This window comes from Gouania willdenowi, chromosome 16 (genome assembly GCF_900634775.1).
Source record: "Gouania willdenowi chromosome 16, fGouWil2.1, whole genome shotgun sequence".
In the NCBI taxonomy this organism is placed as follows: Eukaryota; Metazoa; Chordata; class Actinopteri; order Blenniiformes; family Gobiesocidae; genus Gouania; species Gouania willdenowi.
The window spans coordinates 6,520,174-6,539,966 of record NC_041059.1 but is presented as its reverse complement, the minus strand read 5'-3'; the positions used below and the strand labels follow the sequence as shown (position 1 = coordinate 6,539,966).

At 35.6% G+C, this 19,793-nt stretch overlaps 1 protein-coding gene across 1 annotated transcript in view; it reads left to right on the top strand.

Annotated features, from left to right (window-relative positions):
• The window catches only part of LOC114478330 (mannosyl-oligosaccharide 1,2-alpha-mannosidase IA), a 310,653-nt gene that overhangs the window by 146,493 nt on the left and 144,367 nt on the right, over positions 1–19,793 (top strand). Inside the window, exon 2 of the mRNA XM_028471329.1 lies at positions 9,917–10,013. Within this exon, the coding sequence (XP_028327130.1) occupies positions 9,917–10,013 (97 nt within the window). The remainder of the gene's footprint in view (positions 1–9,916; positions 10,014–19,793) is intronic.

The window sequence follows — 19,793 nt, the reverse complement described above, 5'->3', positions numbered from 1 at the left end:
ACAGCATTTATGTACTGAAGGAACAGGGTGTGAGAACACAAACAGGAATCCAGGAACCGAACAAGAACTGACGAAAAAAATAACAAAAAAAACAAAAATAGAAATCAATACAAAACACCAACTAGAAACCAACGGCATGGATGAAGAAAAACACTCGCTGACACGACAGAAACAAGCTGAAGGAGTAGGAGTGAACACAAACTGATTGCACCACTTGACAATTTTAACAAGACAACCCCAAACTGTGACAGACATGTTCAGGGTGTATCTTTGTGTTCTGCTGCACAGTGTTACTGGCAGTACTTTTTTCTCACATGTTATTTATTTATGTATAAAAAGAACAATACATACTGGTAAATATTAAGAAAATACAGTATGTGAGATTGTAGCATTTTATTGGTTTTAATATTCTGAAAATAATGTAGCGTTAATCATTCAGTTGTTGGAATTCTGAATTTTGGGGTTTCTCGGCTGCATACACCAATTGGTTTCTTTTGCACTAATAAAAACAATAATATAAGTCTTTATTTATTTTTGTATTCAAAACAATAATTTATGACATTGACAGAAGTAATATGAGATAACAGCTGAACAAACGTGTGTACTGGGCACTATCCAAAAAAAAATGATGGTTTGACAAGCAGGTCATTTTAGATTAGGGGATCCTAATTCTATTCTCTATCATAAACTCGTTACTAGAGCATATTAAAATTTGCACAACAAAAATCAGAGAAATTAATGCTTCAAATGTTGCTAGTTTTGTAAAAAAAAAATAAATACTTGAAGTTTTATTCAAAAGGCTGACATTACGCTGTCAGTATCTGTCATTAGCAGGTATTATAAGGTGTCATGAAGGCTGTCAGTAAGTGTCTTTCGCTAAATTATGACACCTTTGGAGCTATGGTGGCATTTTTGGGGTTAAGTGGAGGGATTTAGTGTTAGGGGTTCAGGGGTAGGGTAAAGAACGACACTTACTTAATGATGTTAATCATGTTTTAAATACAGAAATCTGTTGTCCGCCCAAAATAAACTGGAGATTTACATCAAATTTAAAGCCAATTCTCAGTAGGGAAGGCTAAAAAAAAGCAGAAATAATATCGCCTTCATGACACCTTATTCATGCTAATGACAGGTGTCATGTCATAATAATGACAGCGTATTGTCAGCCTTTGTGTATAAAACTTACCAAATTATCTGTCGTTTATAAATTAAGTAAACCTCACTTTTTGAACACTTTAAGGATTTGTTTGTTTTTTTTCTATTCACTTGCTTACAGTTTCTAAAGAATTGAGGTATCATGAGGTTTTGGTAGTTAAAAATATCCCAAACATAATAAATCTTCACCATTTCTACATTTCAGCTTTGATTGAGAGAGAGATTTTTAGTCATGTTGTTGATGTCATGATGATTTTACTGATGATTTTAATTGATTTCACTGATGATTGTAATTGATTTTACTGATGATTTTAATTGATTTTACTGATGATTTTAAATGTTCTTATTGATTTTAAACAATTGAATGTTTTATCATGTAAAGCACATTGAGTTGCCTTGAGTATGAAAGTATACAAATAAATTTGCCTTGCCTTGCCTTTCTGTTTATCGTCCTTCTCTTGAGGAGTTCACGTGGCTTGTCTTTCTTTTAAAAATGTATTGATTTTAACATTGTAAGAAAAACTAACTAAACCTAAGATGTAGGGGCGAGTATTGGCAAGGATATTGCAATACGATACGTATCACGATACGATGTTATCACAATATCACAATATATTGCGATATTCTACCCAGTTAATTTTAACGTAGAGATTAAAAATCAAGCTGCTCTATATGTTCATCAGAAGATATTGATCATTGAGTCAAAACTGTTTGCTTCAAAACATCCTATTTATTATTATTATTATTATTATTATTATTATTATTATTATTAGTATTATTTTTTACAGCGCCATCTATTGGAGTGGAGGTGCGAAATTGGCATAATTTTCAAGGTGTTTATGTAGAAACAGGAGCTGGACAACATGCCCAGTAGTTAGGGTGCTAGCTCTGCTGAGAAGTGACAAAGTGTCCAGCAGTAGAAAACACACGTCCACGAAAATGTGAAAAATATTGATTAAATGAAAAAAATTAAAATAAAATCGGCACCTAAAAAATCGTTTTTTTCCCCCCTCAAAAGACTAAACAAATAGTTTTTTTTCACACAGATAACTCATGAAAGATGAGCAACTCAGAAGCAACAGATGAAAGAACGTGAAAAGGGGGAAAACCACTGCTAAAGACTTTTATTTTGGTTTTCTCTGGATTGCCGGAGTAGGATTATTAAAACTTTTGCTCAACCCCAACGTTCAGTCGATTTATCACTTCATCTAAACTCCAGATAAAGAACACATGCCTCTGGCACCGTCTCATTACCATCTGTCTCTTTGTAACATGCCTTTTGTTCTAGAAGTAGCTTGTTATCTTTTCTTCTTCTTTTTTTTTTAGATTCTTGCCTGAGAGAAAGCTTGGTTCTCATTGTTAGCAATGTGTGCCAGATGGTTCCTTTCTTTAGCATTGCACTTTGGAGTTATTAAACTTTGATCATCTCTGCAGGAAGTAGATCTGATTGTCTTTGAAAGCTCTTGGTGTAAAGTGCCACTAACACTAATACTAACACTCGATCTAAATACACACCTTTAGCTCCTCAAGCAACTGCTTTTTAACGCTTCTTTTTTTTAGCACCTGTTTGACTTTTCACACAACTCACATATTTTTATGTCTTTCTTTAAGTGGGTCCTTACACATGTACACCTTTGAGTAGCTATTATGTCCACTGACAAGTGAAGTTAAAAAAGAACAATATTTGCTCTCACTCAGTCTTTGTCATAAGATGAAAAGGGAACATTATCAACATTCATGTCAGCATGTGGAATAATGACCAAACTGAGCATTAATATAGAAAACAACAAAGGATTTTGTTGGGTTTTTTTGTTGTCATTTTGTGTACTTTTGATGTCAGTTGTTATTATTTGGTGTGTATTGGGGTCATTAATCGTATATGTTTTGCGTATATTATTGTAATTTTGTGTATTTGTAGTCTGCATTTTGTGTATTTTTAGTCTGCATTGTGTATTTTTTTGTTGTTTTGTTTATTGTTTCTCTTTTTTTTTTGGTCATTGTGTGTGTTGTTATTATTTGGTGTGCATTGGGGTCATTGTGTAGTTGTTTTGCGTAATTTATTGTAATTTTGTGTATTTGTAGTCTGCATTTTGTGTATTTTTAGCCTGCATTTTGTCTTTTTCTGTAGTTTTGTATTATATTTCTCATTTTGTTTGTGTTTTATTTTGTTTTTTTAGTCTTTTTGTGTGTGTTATTATTTTGTGTGTTTCAGGGGTCATTATATGTATTTGTGTTGCTGTTTTGACAAATGTAACTGCAATTTTGTGTATTTTGCTATTTTTGTTTATTATTCTGTTATTTTTGTAGTCATCTTGTTTTTCTTTGGACTAATTTGGATTATTTTAGTTACCTTAAGTGTATTTTTGTTTGTAGTTATGTCCATTTTTTAAGTGAACTGTTATTTTTGGTTTTGTTTTGTATATTATTTTTTTGAGCTTTCTTTTTGAGCCATTTTATGTGTTTGTTTTTATTTTGCCTGTTTCCGGGTTCACTATGTGTATTTGTGTTGTTGTTTGGCCTAATTTATCTGCATTTTGTGCATTTTGCTGTTTTTTTTGTATATTATTTCTCACTTTGCTTTTGTTTATTTTTATGTTGTGATTTTTCAGGGGTCTTTGTGTTTTGCATTCTATGTATTTTTGCTGTTTTATTTATTATTCTGTTATTTTTGTGGTCGTCTTGCTTTTCTTTGGACTAATTCAAATTTTTTAGTTACCCTTAGTGTAGTTTTGTTGTCATTTTACCATTTTGTGTAATTTTTTTTAACCATTTTGTGTGTTTTTGGCGTAATTTTATTCATTAACTTTAGGGGCCAAACTAAATTATTCTAGAAGAATGGGAAAGACAGCGAGCTATATTATTTATAATGAAAACTAGCATTAATTAATGTAGTTTAAGTTTCCCATGTGACATTTATTTATTATAATTATATTTAATACATCAATAAAAAATAAATGTTCCATTATGGAATATTGTTAACATTGTCGTCCTAATCCACTCCAAACTTCCAGCACACGTTGAGCACAAACATTTAGGATTTTCTCTCTGTGAATTCTCTTGTTGAGCTGCCCTTTAGAGCTGTGAGTAATCCAGAGGAAATGTGGCAGATCAGTTTGACATTCATGCAATCTAGCACTGAGGGGACTATGGCTGGGATGATTTTGCCCTCACAGGGTGTTATTTCCTTCAAATGTGTCAGAAGTTGCAGTAAAACATGGTAACTGTAGGAGTCTCAATTCAGCTTCACCAGTAGAAAATAAAGAAGGCCTTTCCAAAGTGGGGAAAGTATGTTTCTATTTGCACTGTGCTTCATATAAATGGACACAGTGAGTCATACTATGTTTGTAATGATCTGTTAATGTTGTGTTGTCACGCCCTCTGATCTACTTGTCCATCAGTGCGTGACCTCTGACCTCATGCTGTCCTGGCGTTTACACAGTGGATTCCTGACTGCGTTCTGTAATTCAACTCCACTGTTTAGTAACTAACCAATTAGTTGAACTTTCTAAAGCCAGCGTCCTGTCAGATCATATCAGTGTGTTTATAATGTGTCTCTGGAAACAAACTGTTCACCCATTCAACTCTTTTATTTCAGAAGCTACGCTAGTTTGGGATCGGCATGCTCCGCTGCAGCGACTATTGATTAGCGCTGCATGTGTTGTGACGCTGCCTGGAATGATGTTGTTACACCAACAAATCCCCATGGCCGTGTGACCTCAGGATCAAGGATAAACCACAAAAGTCAATAATAAGTTGGAATAATAGCAACAATAGTGTTACAAAATTTAAAAGAAGAGGAAAAAAGGAGTCACACAAAATCAGAATGAACACACACACACACACATATATATATATATATATATATATATATATATATATATATATATATATATATATATATAGATATATATATATATAGATAGATAGACACACACATACCCACATATAACATGGGAGGACAAAAACGGGATAAACTGTGGGTTGCTATAAGCATGGGAGGCACCTCGTATATACGTATAAATACACACAATTTACAAAATTTTTTAAAAGTAAATAAATAAAACACAGAATAAAAAACACACAACATACCATACATCTATTTAAAATAAAAATTAGTAGACAAAATGAAAATTATATAATAAAAAAAAAAAAAGAATAAAATAAAATACTTGTGTGCAAAGTTACAAAATAATAGATATAATACACAGCAATCAAAATATATTAACAAGAACAACCAAAACAACAACAACACTGTCTCCCTAGAGGCACCACTACAGATAAAACTGACTATCAGCTCCAGGAACTCAAACCCAAACTCACTTAAACCAAAAGTATGGCTAAAAGGGGAGAGATCAACATTGCTGGATCCAATTATTAAAAAAAATTTTTTAAAAAAATGGAAGAACAACACAATTTCAAACTGAAAGCAAAGCTTTAACTCTGTATGATAATTGAAATTACCAGATTAGTTATATTAGCAGATGCTTTTATCCAAAGATGTACAACAAGAACTGTCTGTCTGTCTGTCTATATCTTGTTTTTCTTTGGACTAATTTGGATAATTTTAGTTATCCTTAGTGTATTTTTCATGTGATTTTGTGTATTGTTTTTGCCATTTTGGGTATTTTTGGATTAATTTTGTACGTTAAATGGGGGCTGCTCAAACTAGCATGGAATAATGTACGGTAGTTTAAGTTTCCCATATGTCAGTGACTGATGACTGATAAGTCCTTAGTATCCAAAGACGTACAACACGAGCAGTTAGGATCTGTCTGTCTGTCTGTCTGTCTGTCTGTCTGTCTGTCTGTCTGTCTGTCTGTCTATCTACAGTATCTATCTATCTATCTATCTATCTATCTATCTATCTATCTATCTATCTATCTATCTATCATCTGACTCCATCTTCAATTTATCAGTTCATGAGACCTACACTTTATACTTTGTATTGCTTCTTAAAGAAATGCTATACGTGAGCTTGACTGTATGTGCAATTTTGAAATATTTTGATCAGAAAAGTGATCACAAGCATCTTTAATGTCCATTTTGGTTTTATACAGCATTTTTGTAAACTGTATGTAGTCATTTTTTACTGCAGCTTTCTTTTGGTCAGGTTTCAGATGTCCATAATTATCTGTCTTTGGTTGGATTGAGTTCAGCCGCACCATGTGCAGAAATCACATTCATGGGTTTTGTGTCCATGGCTGTGCGACTGGGAGCCTCGCTATGGGAACCACAGACTCCTCACGTAGAACAGATGGCACGGAGGATATTGGTTTCCATATAATTGTACATTCTCTTGCTATCTCTGCCTGTACGTTTGTTGTCATACTGACTGATTTCATTCATTGAATGTGTCATAGTGCAAAGGACTGGTGACAAGTGGATTTCCAAGCCTTTGAAAAGTGCTGTGCATCATGCATGTGAGCATCAATTGTATCCACAGTTTGATGATGAGTGTGACTGTGATATGAGGAAAAACAATCATTTTCCTAACAGGCTTCTTTATTGCGGGAAAGAAAACACTCTGACTGAAGCTTTTGTAAATGTGACAGCTGCTTCATTGTTAGGAGTAAGAAATGCCAATGCTTAAGAAGTGTACAGTTTTCATTATAATAGCAGGGGTAAAATAAAGTGCAAGTATATGTGTGTGGAGTGACATTCTAGAAATTAGCTTTGTATGAATTGATGCAGCGTTGGTTCATTTGCAGAGATTTTAAACAGAAAAGACTTTCCTACGTCTTACACAAAATACAATACATTCTAGATGCTAAAGAAAAGGAAATGTGTTTAAACTTTTATAAACTTTTACTCTGTGAGAACGATACTTTCTTACATTGTATAGGTTGTCATTTAAGGTAAATGTGACTTCACAATAAGGTAGTTATGGTTTCATGATGTTGCGTTTTTCATAGGCTCAACGCAAAGGAAACAACATGTAACATTAACAATTACGCTTTTTCAGTTTAGGTCAGTTCAGTCAGGATCACTTTAGTCAAATTGTTTTAGCGTGCAGTTTAGATTTGGCGGTAAGGCTCTCTTCTGGGACCCTCTGCCATTCCACACTGCAAGGTGGAAAGCTCGACGCGAAGGGAGCTCCCCGTCGCTCTTCCATGAGCTACATGGAAAGGCATAAGCAGAGAGAGCGGTCAGCATGACCCCTGGAACAGAAGCACAGATGTTTAGATGCCAACAGGAGATATTGGTTAGTTGGATAGAAGAGGAGGAGCCGGGATGGGTGTGGGTTCCGAGGTGTTTGCGGACCAAGCGTGCAGAAGTAGGTGGTTTATATACAGCGCTGTGACTAACACTAACCAATGGGAAGCATGGGACATGGATGATTAACTGACTTAGGGGATGGATGCAGCTTTCCGTTGTTAACAGCTACTGTTAGCTGATGGGGCTGGGCTAGCTTGACTTCATTACTGCCTGAACTAACACAAGACTTTGAATTGAATCGTAGTTTGTTTTTTTTTGTGTTTTTTAACCATTATTTCAGGGGTGCCCAATGCGTCGATCGTGATCTACCAGTCGATTGCGGAGGCATTTTGTGTCGATCGTGCACGTGGGACACAAGACCTCATAAATGAATGAGAACGGCACAGTCACGTATACCAAAAATTAAACCTAAAAATTCAATTTGGACCATCTGTGGATTTCAAATGTGAGATAAACAAACATCACACTTTTACAGAGTTTTAGTTCTGCCATGATGATGAAATGAAAAGGCTACATTTTTACAAACTTTATTTTCCAAATATTTTTCTTGATTTTATTTTAAAAACATATACATATATAAATGTTTTTAAAATACAATCAAGAAAAATTATGACAGTAATATTTAAATGTTACTGTTTCAATATTATTTGTGTTTTTACATTATACATATAATAAGTAATTATTAATTCATGCATTGTAATAGTGTAAAACTCATGGCCCAGGGGCCAAATTTGGCCCTTTGGAGCATCCAATTCAGCCCGCAGGAGAAAATAAAAATATAAATCATTGTGTGTGTGAAACTCAACAATATTTGCAGGGGCTCACAGTTTTACCGCTGCTTATATCTCATGATTGCAGTCATTTTTAAAGGTAAACTTAAAAAAACTCAAAATTCTTACAAAATCCTTAAATTTTACTCGAGTTATGACATAACATTTTCTTTTATGAATTAGAAATTGGTCATAAAATCAAGGAAACTTAAAGTAAACATCGTGCTGGGACTGATATCTGTTACTTATTGCTTGGATATTGTCAGTTTCTTACATATTTTGTATTTTATGTATACGTGGGAGTGTAAACTATTGCACAATAATGTTGAAATTACTCAGTTTCCCACAAAACATTTGTGGCCCACTTGAGATCAAACTGCTCTGTATTTGGCCCCTGAACTAAAATGAGTTTGACACCCCTGGTGTAAACATTAAAATCCAATTATTGACAATTATAACCTCCCAACACAGTATATCATGAAGAGCTGCCCTTGGTAGAAAAACGTGGACACTACTGTATTATTTAAACAGGAGTCTTATTTAGATTAAAATGCAAATATTCAAGTCCGTTTAATTGAAAAACATTTTTTTTTATTAATTTGCAAGCAATTTCTGCCACCACCAGGTGGCATATTACTTGTGACAAGCTTTTTGTTTTGTTTTGTTTTTCTTTTTGTTTTTTAAATAGGATAAAACCTATTTTTTGTTATTGTAAGTTTGCATTTATTATTATTATAATGAAAAATATAAAGAAACAATAGTGTTTTTGTGTGTTCTTTATTTTATTGATGTAAATCTAAACAGCAAAAACAGTCGAAAAGGTCATGACGTCAATTTATTTAGTGCGTATGTTGCGTACCTACCGGCGTATATTTCACCTAACAGACTACTACAAGCTGATAATATGGACTTGTACACAGCGGTGATGCTAGTGAACATTACATCAAACTGTATAAAGACACTGCGCACAGAAAAAGGCTTTGACGCCCGAGATGGCCTAGTTCAGGGACTGCTCTGCTGTAAATAGGTTTATACTCATCCAACAGCTGGAAAAAAGGTACGACAGGTTGGCTGGGCTGGCAATATTTATTAATGTATATATAACTATGGACAGGTAATATAAAAAAAAAACATGTGGCATGACAGCTAGGACATGTTTCTTAATACTCAAATGTTGATTTGATGTACTTCAGACATATTTAAAAGTTGAAAATTCACAATAATTCTACATATGGCCAATTTGAATAGAGGCGATAATGCACAAACTTAAAAAATAACTGAACCAATCTGACTGACACACATATGAGGACAGACGGACCAGAGAATGTCTGACATTTACAAACCAATAATCACACAGCCGTTCTATGTCCAAGCACTGCTTTAATGAGTGAGGGAAGATAATTAGGAGACGAGGGACACCTGAGTGGAAACAGATTAAGAATAATTGAACAGAAACTAAGTCAAACACACACACACACACACACACTCCATAACATTTCTTGTTCTATTGAGGCACTTCTCTTGACAACAGCTAATCTATGAACAGTGACTGCAGTGGAAATGTCATGTGTAGAAAAAATATAACAACTGAATAGTGTGACTTTTTCTTTTATAATTGAGACTTGCTTTTAATCTATGTCTGATCAATATCTATCACTCTCTTTTCTTTTTCCCCCTCGTGCTTTGACCAGTTTAATTAGAATTGAGTTTGGGTGTGTGCTGCGTTGCCTTCAGCCCACTAACTGGTAGCGTTGCCCTTTTGCTTTATTTTGCAGATGATGAAGTTTTCCTGGGACAATTACAAGCGCTACGCCTGGGGCAAGAACGAGCTGCGGCCTCTGACGAAGAACGGCCATATTGGTAACATGTTCGGTAAGTGTTTACTCACAAGCTCATATAAAGGTCACTTATTACTTTTTAAAGATTATATATATTTATTTTTTTAACATGTAAAAACAAAAACAAAAAAAATACATATAAAATAAAAGGAATGTCACAAAACAGTTAATTTCCAAAATCAAGTCAAAAACACAAAGTAAAACGATTTCAATAAAACATTTATATGTTCAAAAAAGGAGTAGAAATTAAGTTTGAATTATTTAATCCTACCCCTCTTATAACCAGTATAACCAATGTATCTATAAGCTACTTATATACATACACATATATGCACTTATACATATATACAGATATACTTCTATACATATGTGTATATACTGTATATACAGTGTGTTATTTGTTTAAAATCGGTTTTTTATATATTTTTTTAATCAGCAGATTATCTTCACCAGACTTTTGGTAACAGACAAGTTTATAAAACTACTTTTGCTTTTGAATGCTCATCTTTTTAATAAAGATTAGGATCAGTTCTTCATCATTTTAAAAAAACAACTCACTGACCAAAACCACATTTTTCTGCTGAAATCAAATGTATTTGGGTATGAAGTAATTTTTTGATTGATTTTTGTCAAACTGTATTTCAATTTAGTGTATTTTGTTGTAATAATGTAACAGTGACTGCCCGCTATTGGCTGAGAATGGTGGTTTGTACCGTTTTGGTGGTTTCTTATGTCATAAACCAGCACTGTTGGCTCCGCCCCTTCTATAAAAGTTATAGCACCTGTGGATTCTCCAGTCAGAGGCGAGGAGGTTGGATTTAGTGAATTTTGAATAGAGCAAATGTGTTTTAAACTCAAACTTACCAATTAAGTCGGTTGTTCATATTGCAGTCCGTCAAAATACACAAATTCAATGAAACTTTACAATATTTGCCAGCGCTCACAGTTTTCCCATGTTTATATCATATGATGGCAGTCATTTTAAAAAGCAAATTGTGGAAAGAACTCTCAATTTTTCCAAAAATCTTACATTTTAACTCAAATTATTCCATACGACTTCCCCAAATTAAATAAAAGTTATCACAAAATCAAGTAAATTTAGGTGAAGATCCTGCAGGGACTGATATCTGTCACCTATTGCTATGGTATTGTTGGTATATTATTGTTGAAATTCCTTGTTTTCCTGCCTATAATCTGTGGCTTACTTGAGATTTGGCCCCTTAACTGAAATGAGTTTGACACCCCTGGAATAGAGGGATATAGTGTGTATTGAGTTCTGGATTGTTCTGGGCGTGTCTTAACTGCTTCAGGAGCCCCGCCCATATTTAAGATTTTTCTTTTAAATTTTTAGCCAAAACCTCTGGGTTTAGTTACTCTTTAAATAGTAACAAACATTTGTTTATCTTATTTAATCCCATTTTATCGTGTCTGATCTGATCTTACCTTATCTTATGGTGTCTGATGTTATCTTATGTTATCTAACTGGGGGTTTCCACTGGATACGTCTCCGCTGCGCCACAGCACCGAACCGGTTTTTCCCCGCTGTACGCCGTCCGGTAATCCCCACGTTTTGAGTGCGCCACGTTGGACGACTGTGACGGCACGAGACAGAGGAGTTCTCATGATATTTACAGTATATAATTGCACAAGAACGCAGTTAAATGTATGTGTTCCTAATGAAGGAGTACAAGAAGGTTGGACTCTCTGGGTTTGTCATAGCAACATTTCTTAACAACAGCCAACAGAGAAGAGATAAAACTGCACCAGTAAAACATGAACTAAATCAAAGTTGCTGCAGTTTACCTATCCAGTGGAAATTGGGGGTTATGATGTCTGATCATATCTTATCTTATGTCTTATCTTATTTTATGGTATCGTATCCTATGTCTCATCTTATCGTGTCTGATCTTATCACATATTCTCTTAATTATCTCGCCTTGGTCTTATTCCACTTCTCCCTTGTTTCCTGCACAAACTGTATGGTCTCCTCATTTTACTGACTGATCTAATCCCCTTATTATTTCTTACTACACACATCCTAAACCAAGGTCTTATTACCTATGGGTTTGGATGGATGGATGGATGGATGGATGAATGGATGAATGGTTGGATGGATGAATGGATGCTCACTTGCCAAATGATTATCAGGTAGTAATTAAGAGGATCATATTTTTGCGCCCTCGTTATTTCCCAACACCGTTGCCTCCTTCCTTTCAACTGAGCCTCGGGAAACTTCACAACCTGTCAGAGGTGTCAGAAGAATCCACGGTTTCTAATTGGAACGAGTTTCCCAGGTCCGTTTACTCTTCAGCAAATCCGCTCACACTTCTTATCCACTGGGAATTCCTACAATACAGATATTAATAAAAGGTGGATCCGCTTTTAATGAGCCTTCGTGCTCAGTCTTTCATAATTCAAGGACCCTCACTTCTTCTCAGCTGGGATTTTGCTATTTTGACACAAAGCTTATTCGAGAATATGGTTTAAAATTACTTTCTATCGTTCTACAAACAGGACATCTTTTTTTTTCTAGTTTCAGGCTCAAGGTGAGTGATCAGAACTTTGTGTACTTCCTCTATCTCAAATGTAAGGCCTCATTAGGAAAGAATACCAACCAATGACACTAAAAGCTAATGGACTGACCTGATGTTCATATTAAAACTTGGTATAGTGGAGATAATGATAGTGTCAGTGCGTCAGTGTTGAATCACTGCACGGTCACTACAGCACCGATACCTGGTGGTTTATCTGCGTTGATGTTCTCACAATATGTTTGATAAACCGCGGTAACCAATATTGACTAGTCCTTTGATATTTAATTCCAGAAAGTTCTTTTTGTCTTCTATTTGAATAATATGTCAAGGTTTCATCTAATCAGACAACTGTTTTTCAGGAAATTTTCTTTGATTTCCTGACATGTTTGACTGTCAACTGCCAGTCTTCTTAGAGGTGTCTGCTGATCACTTTGATGTTTCCTTGACTTCCGCGTAATAATAATTCCAGCGAGTTCTTTTTGTCTTCTTTTTGAACAATATGGTAAGGTTTAATTTATAGAGACAACCTTGCTTTGATTTCCTGACCATGTTTTGACTGTCAACTGCCAGTCTTCTTCAGAGGCTGCTAATCGCTTTGATATTTCCTTGACTTAGGCATAATAATAACTCCAGCAAGTTCTCTTTGTCTTCTACTTGAATAATATGTTGTGATTTCATCTAATCAGACAACATTTTTTTCAGGACATTTTCTTTGATTTCTCGACATGTTTCGATGCTCAACTGCCAGTCTTCTTCAGGCATGTCTGCTGATCCCTAAATTTCCTGAAAAACAGTTGTCTGAATGAATGAAACCTTTACATATCTTTGGTATTTAGAACATGATATCACAGCTGTATGTCTGCATCTTCAAACTGTTATATCTTATTTAAATACATTATAAAATGCATTAGTTAATTATTGAATTGCACTCTTTTTTTAAAAAAATAAAAAAGAAAAGAACATTGGGTGATCCCAACTACATTCCACGTCTGTGACCAATATTGTTTTATTTCTCTTGACTTCTTGCAGCGTTGGCTTTTTAACATAGTAAACTAAGTAAAATCAGTAAAATTAAACTATATATTACTGCAGGTTTATGCATGTGTCCACTTTACAGAGCCAGTAGGGTAGACTACTGGAAAAAAAACAGGGTGAGAATGCAGTAAGCTGTTTTGTATTGTTCTCCATTAAAAGCCAATATAGTGTGCCCTTCAGAGCCTCAACATTATGGCCATTGTTAATGTAATATAATAAAATCTATAGCTACTGCTAAGGCAATTGTATTTATTATTGTTTATATATACCAAAAATAAGTCCAGAACTCTTGTCAACCATTCTTATTTTGTATTCATTGTGTTTAATTATAATAACACCACCACACTCAGTCCTGATGGTGTGATTGCCTCTAGATCGTTAAACTGTTGTGTTCTCTGTTAATGCTTGACGGACAGCCGCCATATTCACAAATGAGTTGAATTACATACAGTCAGCAACGTGACAGTAATGTGTCATTTTTAACAGGTGATGAATCTGAGGAGATTTCTAAGTAAGACTAGTTAAAGCTGCTGGAGATAATTATTTATCAGGTAAAGACATAGTGTAATAAAACGCAGACCATTTTCTTGAAAAAATATTTGTAAAAGGTTGAAATTGCTGCTCGAAAGTTTGTTTTGATCTCCATTGTAAGCACTCGATTGACTGACTTTGACGGAAAAGGAATTGTGGGATGTGGAGTCCCATGGTCGGATGCCTAGAACTGTTTTTACTTCATTTCAATGTGATTTTTTCTGTTTTTTTTTTGGGTCAGACAAAGAGGACAATGATTTGCGTGACACCATTTTTGTTCTACCGTAGTTTGTTCCCAGTCGACCAGATTCAGATCTTTCCGCGTAAACCCCAACATAAACACCTGCGTGAAAACACCAGAAATGTGTTTGGAAGTCACTTTGGCTGAGTTTTTTGGGGACAAACACCAGAAATCACGGGAACACTTCTATGCATCCGTCTACAGGACTTCACCACACCCACAATGCCTTCTAGAATAGAATAGAATAAAGTTTATAGCCATATGTACATGTTACAAAAGAACATGTACAGCAGAATCCTTGGGCATGTCCCAGAGTCAGATTGAGAGAAAAAAATAAGAATAATTACAAACAACAAATCAGCCAAGACAGCCAAAGTAAAGGTGCAAAGACAAGGAAAGAACAGAAGTATGCTCAACAAAAAGATAAAAAAATAGAACCTAAGTTTAATTTACATATTGCACATAGAGAGCATGGGGGATTATTTTTTTCAGTTTCTCAATGGGAGTGTGCTGCGGTATCTGCCCTCTTTAATGTCCTGTTCCACGAGCTTCACAGCAGCTGGGAAAAAGCAGTTGTGGAAGCAGGTCCTGTGGGTACTAATGCTCAGGTTATAACCCGGATCCCCCAACTGGAACAGAGCATGGGCTGGGTGATGCTTGTCCTTTAAAATGTGCTTTTCTCCTGCTGCGCTGTGTGAAAATGGTGTCAATGGAGGGGAGATCAGCGCCAATGACCCACTCTGCAGTTTTAACAACCCGCTGCAGCAGCTTCTTCTTCTCAGCCAGCGTGGTGTTTCCGTACCACACTGTGAGGATGCTCTCAACGAGACCTCTGTAGGCCTCATTCAGGGGTTGACGTTGAAGCCCCGCTTTCTTCAGCAGCCTGATAAAATACAGCCTTTGCTGAGCTCTTTTCACAGTAGCACCAGTGTTTTTTGTCCAGCTGAGGTTCTCTGATACATGAAGGCCAAGGAACTTGTGGATCTTGGTCCGCTCTATCTCAATCCCAACAATAGTTAGTGACTTGAGAGGACGGGGCTCTCCTCCTGTAATCCACAATGAGTTCTTCAGTTTTTTTCCACGTTAAGAACAAGGTCATTGTCCTCTTTGTAGACAGTTGTCCTGTGGACCAGGTCCTTATATGCAGAGATCTGCAGAGACCTTCTTTCCTATCCTTACCACCTGTGATCTGTCCGTGAGGAAGTCCAGGATCCAGTTACGGGTGGGTGTTGGAACTCCCAGGACAGCCAGTTTAGCAGTCAGCTTCAGCGGCCTGATCGTATTGAAGGCAGAGCTGTAGTCCAGGAACAAAAGGCGTGCGTAGGTGTTAGTGCTGTCCAGGTGTTGGATGGTGGAGTGAAGTGTCAGCGCCACAGCATCATCTACTGACCTGTTTGAATGATAGGCAAACATCTTACCAAACTCCAAGTAGGCAGATACCAGTCAGTCAGGAATGCTCATCAGTTTGTACCATTCAGGTCTATCTTTGTATAAACCTTCTTTTTTCTGCATCGCTAGACTTGTTCCTTTTTCATTTAGGTACTCATTTACGTACTGGAACCATCTTTTCCTCGGTCTACCAGTTGGTTTAGTACCGGTACCTTCCACTGTATAGTTGTAGGACATGGAGATGGGTTACTTTTGTGGACTTCTTTGCACGTGTCCAAACCACCTGGTTTGGCTGTTCTTAATCTTATTAGCGATTGGTATAACCTTCAACCTTTTACATAGGTCAACATTGCGGATTTTGTTCATTCTAGTGACGCTGTTTATCATACGGATTTCTTTCATATCTAATTCCAGCAAGTTCATTGTCTTTTTTGAAATATATGTTATTACCATCCCCAGAAATAACTCATAAGGACACATGAAAGTATCAGAAAATACCTTGATGCTTTTCTAATGAGAGAACTCGTAGGAATACATCAAAGCATCCAGTATCACCTCTGAGGAAGACTGGCAGTTGACAATGGAAAAATGTCAGGAGACAAAATTTAATAACTTAACATTTTAACTTTTATATCTGTTGCTGACTCCACATCCCACAATGCAATGCATGAAACTTTTCATTTAATATCAAAAAGTGTGTTTACAGTGGAGATCAAAAAAACTTTTGAATAAGGCTGAACGATTAATTGCATTTGCGATATTATCGCAATACCATAAAACGCGATTTGCGAATCACAAAGGCTGCAATTTTTTAAAAATTCTTTTAATCATTTTTTTTTTTTTTCTTGTCATGTCTTGTATTGTCCTGTTAAGTTTAAGACGTGCAGTCCACATGTTTACATGTTTCATGAAACGTGACGTTAGTTAGATATGTTGAAAAGGTAAAGCCACAGATTTGTTTGCTTTATAGTTGTAGTCTGTGCTTAAAAATGTACATTTTATATTTATTTAAAGTTTAAATAAATCTGAAATGGTTTATTATGAAACAGATTGATTTATTGCTTGTGTTCATTGAAAAATACATGACAAGAGGGTCTTGAAAAAATAATCGCATATTAAATCGCAATATTGAGGAAAAAAAAATGCAATTAGATTATTTTCCAAAATCGTTCAGCCCTACTTTCGAATGGCAATTTCAACCCTGAATCTAAGTTAAAAACTTAAGTCAGTGTGTAACAAAATGACCTTGACCTTTATTTATTTATATGTGCCACCCTTTTCTCTGACAAGTATAGTTTTATTTTTCTCTTTTTCTATCTGAACCAACAACTACACAAAAACTCCTACAATATATATTTTTTTTAATCTATTTTATTCTTCTATTCAAACAGTTTAAGGGACTACTTTTTTACATTTTAACATTCATTTTCCTGCTTAATTAATCATGTGACCTTTTTGTTAAATATAGAAGCTATTGAAATCATTTCATATATTGATGACAGTGCTTCCTCAGTCAGTGGCTCAAAAATAAGTTTTTTGTGTAAATATTTGCCTTTTGCAGAACACGGATTCCTCACATTCTTTAGTGTATATATATATATATATATATATATATATATATATATATACACTGCATGTCCGTCAGTTGTTTACGTATATGAAGTGCTTTTTTCCCCCCCAAGGTGATGTCTAATTCTGAAGGCACTCCTTATTCTGCTAATGGGGCCAAAAGGGTGCACATAATGGACAAAGCAGGCATCCACATTCAGCGGCTAATTGCTCCCTTTATCTGCAGAGTACAGTGATCCACCTTAATGCAGATTCCACTGATATTCAAACTGTAAAAAGCTGAAGCAGAATAAACCATTTATCTCAGGCAAGCAAGGCTGAGAAATAGTTCACTCTCCAAGTGTGGGGGAAGGGTGACACCCTCTTTCCACTAAGCATGGTAATCCCATCAAGAAACATATTTCCAGCTCGTTAAAAGACAGCGTCGTTTCTCAGCTCGCCGTCGTTTTTGTACGCCACACAATGTTTGATTTAAAGCTTTGGGGAGGGAGAAGAGAGAGAGGGAAAAAGTAAATGTCCCAATGATGAGGGGCACAGGAAGCCAGGTATGAAATTGGATTGCGTGTTCCTTAATTTAATCCCCAGATGAAATGTGATGCCATCAGATTGGGATCTACAGTGCACTTCAAACTGCTGTCAGATACACGTCAATATATCGATATTCCACTAAAAACCTGTGTTGTGATGACATCGGACAGAGTCATCAGGGTGGTTCATTCTCTTTCTCTTTAGTTTTATCTTTATCCTGTCTTCTAAAGTTACAGTAATCACACTTATTCAACCTCACAGAAGTTCCTTTATTATGTTAATTAAAATAAGCATCATTTTTCCCTTTTTAGCTTGAGGTCACATCTCTGCTTACAGCTGATCTCAGTGGTTTCCAACTTTTTTTTTTTTTTTTATGACCATTTTTAGATTATTATACTATATTATATTTTTGTTTATTTTTGCAAGTTATTTTTCACATTTTATAAAATCATTGCCCTTTCTTTGATTTTGTTTTTGGCCACTTTTCATCCCAAAAAGCTGCCTTTTGCCCAATAAATACCACTTGTTTCCTTTTTCTCTACATCTTGCCTTTTTTTGTTCCATATTTTTGTCTTATTTCACTATTGTTTGCCACATTTTGCCCTTTTAAGCTACCCTTTGCCATTACATATCACCTGGTTCCTCATTATTTGTCCATTTCTTGGCCACTGCTTTTGGCCTTTTTTAGTCACTTTTTACCCTTTTCTTGCCACGTTTTTGCCACTTTTGGATCATTTTTGGCCGCTGGTTATCATGTCTGCCTCTACTCGCTCGTCAAAAAAAAAAAAGAAAAAAAACGTAGCGACTGGACCGGCTCACTTGGGGTCGACACCCACAGTGCTCGGTATGCCAGATGACCAGTCCACCCCTGGTTTGTAGTCGTCAAAACTAGAGGTGATGAATACGTGGATGAGTGTTTCAGTAGCTTAGATAAAAAAGGGTTTGTTGGATGGTGTGCAATTTTACCGAGGCAGAAAAACGATGTCCTGGTGCCGTTGTTGACGTTTGATTTGAAAGAGAAAGTAAAGTCCATGATGGATTTTAGGGATTTTAGACGAGAGATGATTGTTTTTGTTTGATTGCAGTTGAGTTTTAGGATATTGTTGTATTATCCAGGTTTTTATATCTGCGAGGCAGTCAGGAAGGCAAGCGTTACTACTCCAATGAACTGGCAATACTATATCCATTCTTTATGGATTGGATGTTTTTTTTCTTCTTCTTCTTCTTAGATTGCTGTTCAAATGCAGTCCTCAAAATCTAATTTCAAATGTCGTCAAAGAGAAAAAACATCTCATCATTTTGCACTTTCCATTCCACTTTGGTTTCATTCTGCGCTTCCTGTCAGGTTAGCGTTAAATCTCCTCATCAGCTTTGTGAACGGGAGCAGATCAAGGCCAGATTATAGAGCAGTGTGATTGATGACGACTTTGGCTTTGTCTCCAGCGTCAGGAATCATCTTTAGTTTTGCTGGAAAGACTTTTAGTCTGTGCCTCAGCTGTCATTTCACTATTCTTGGCTTTAATTCTCTGGAAAGTAGAAAAAAAGGTTCAAGTTGATTTATGTTTTTTTTAGACTAACATCTGCTATTTTATGACCTGCAGTAGATTGTGTTTTTTACAGTCTCTTAGATCTAAAAATTAATTTATCCTTGTACGGTACTTACTGCACAGTTTTGAAGTTAAAAGCATGTCACACATTAAATGTTAATTTTCTGTAAAATAACCTTGTGATTTTTATAGATGCACAGATTAGATTAATGACAGCTTCTAAATGGTTTTTATATCAGCAATCAACAAATAGATGTGATCGCAAAGATAGTGAGCAGAGTGTGTAGTGAGGTAACGTCTCTTTACATTGTGATTTTTTGGTATTGACATCTTTTATTTCTAGGTGATTTAAAAGTGTGGGAAAGTGATGCTCAGTCATTTCTTTTTTATTTTTTTGCACTGTTGTGCACGCCTTAGCACTTGGTCTACTAGACTCTCAA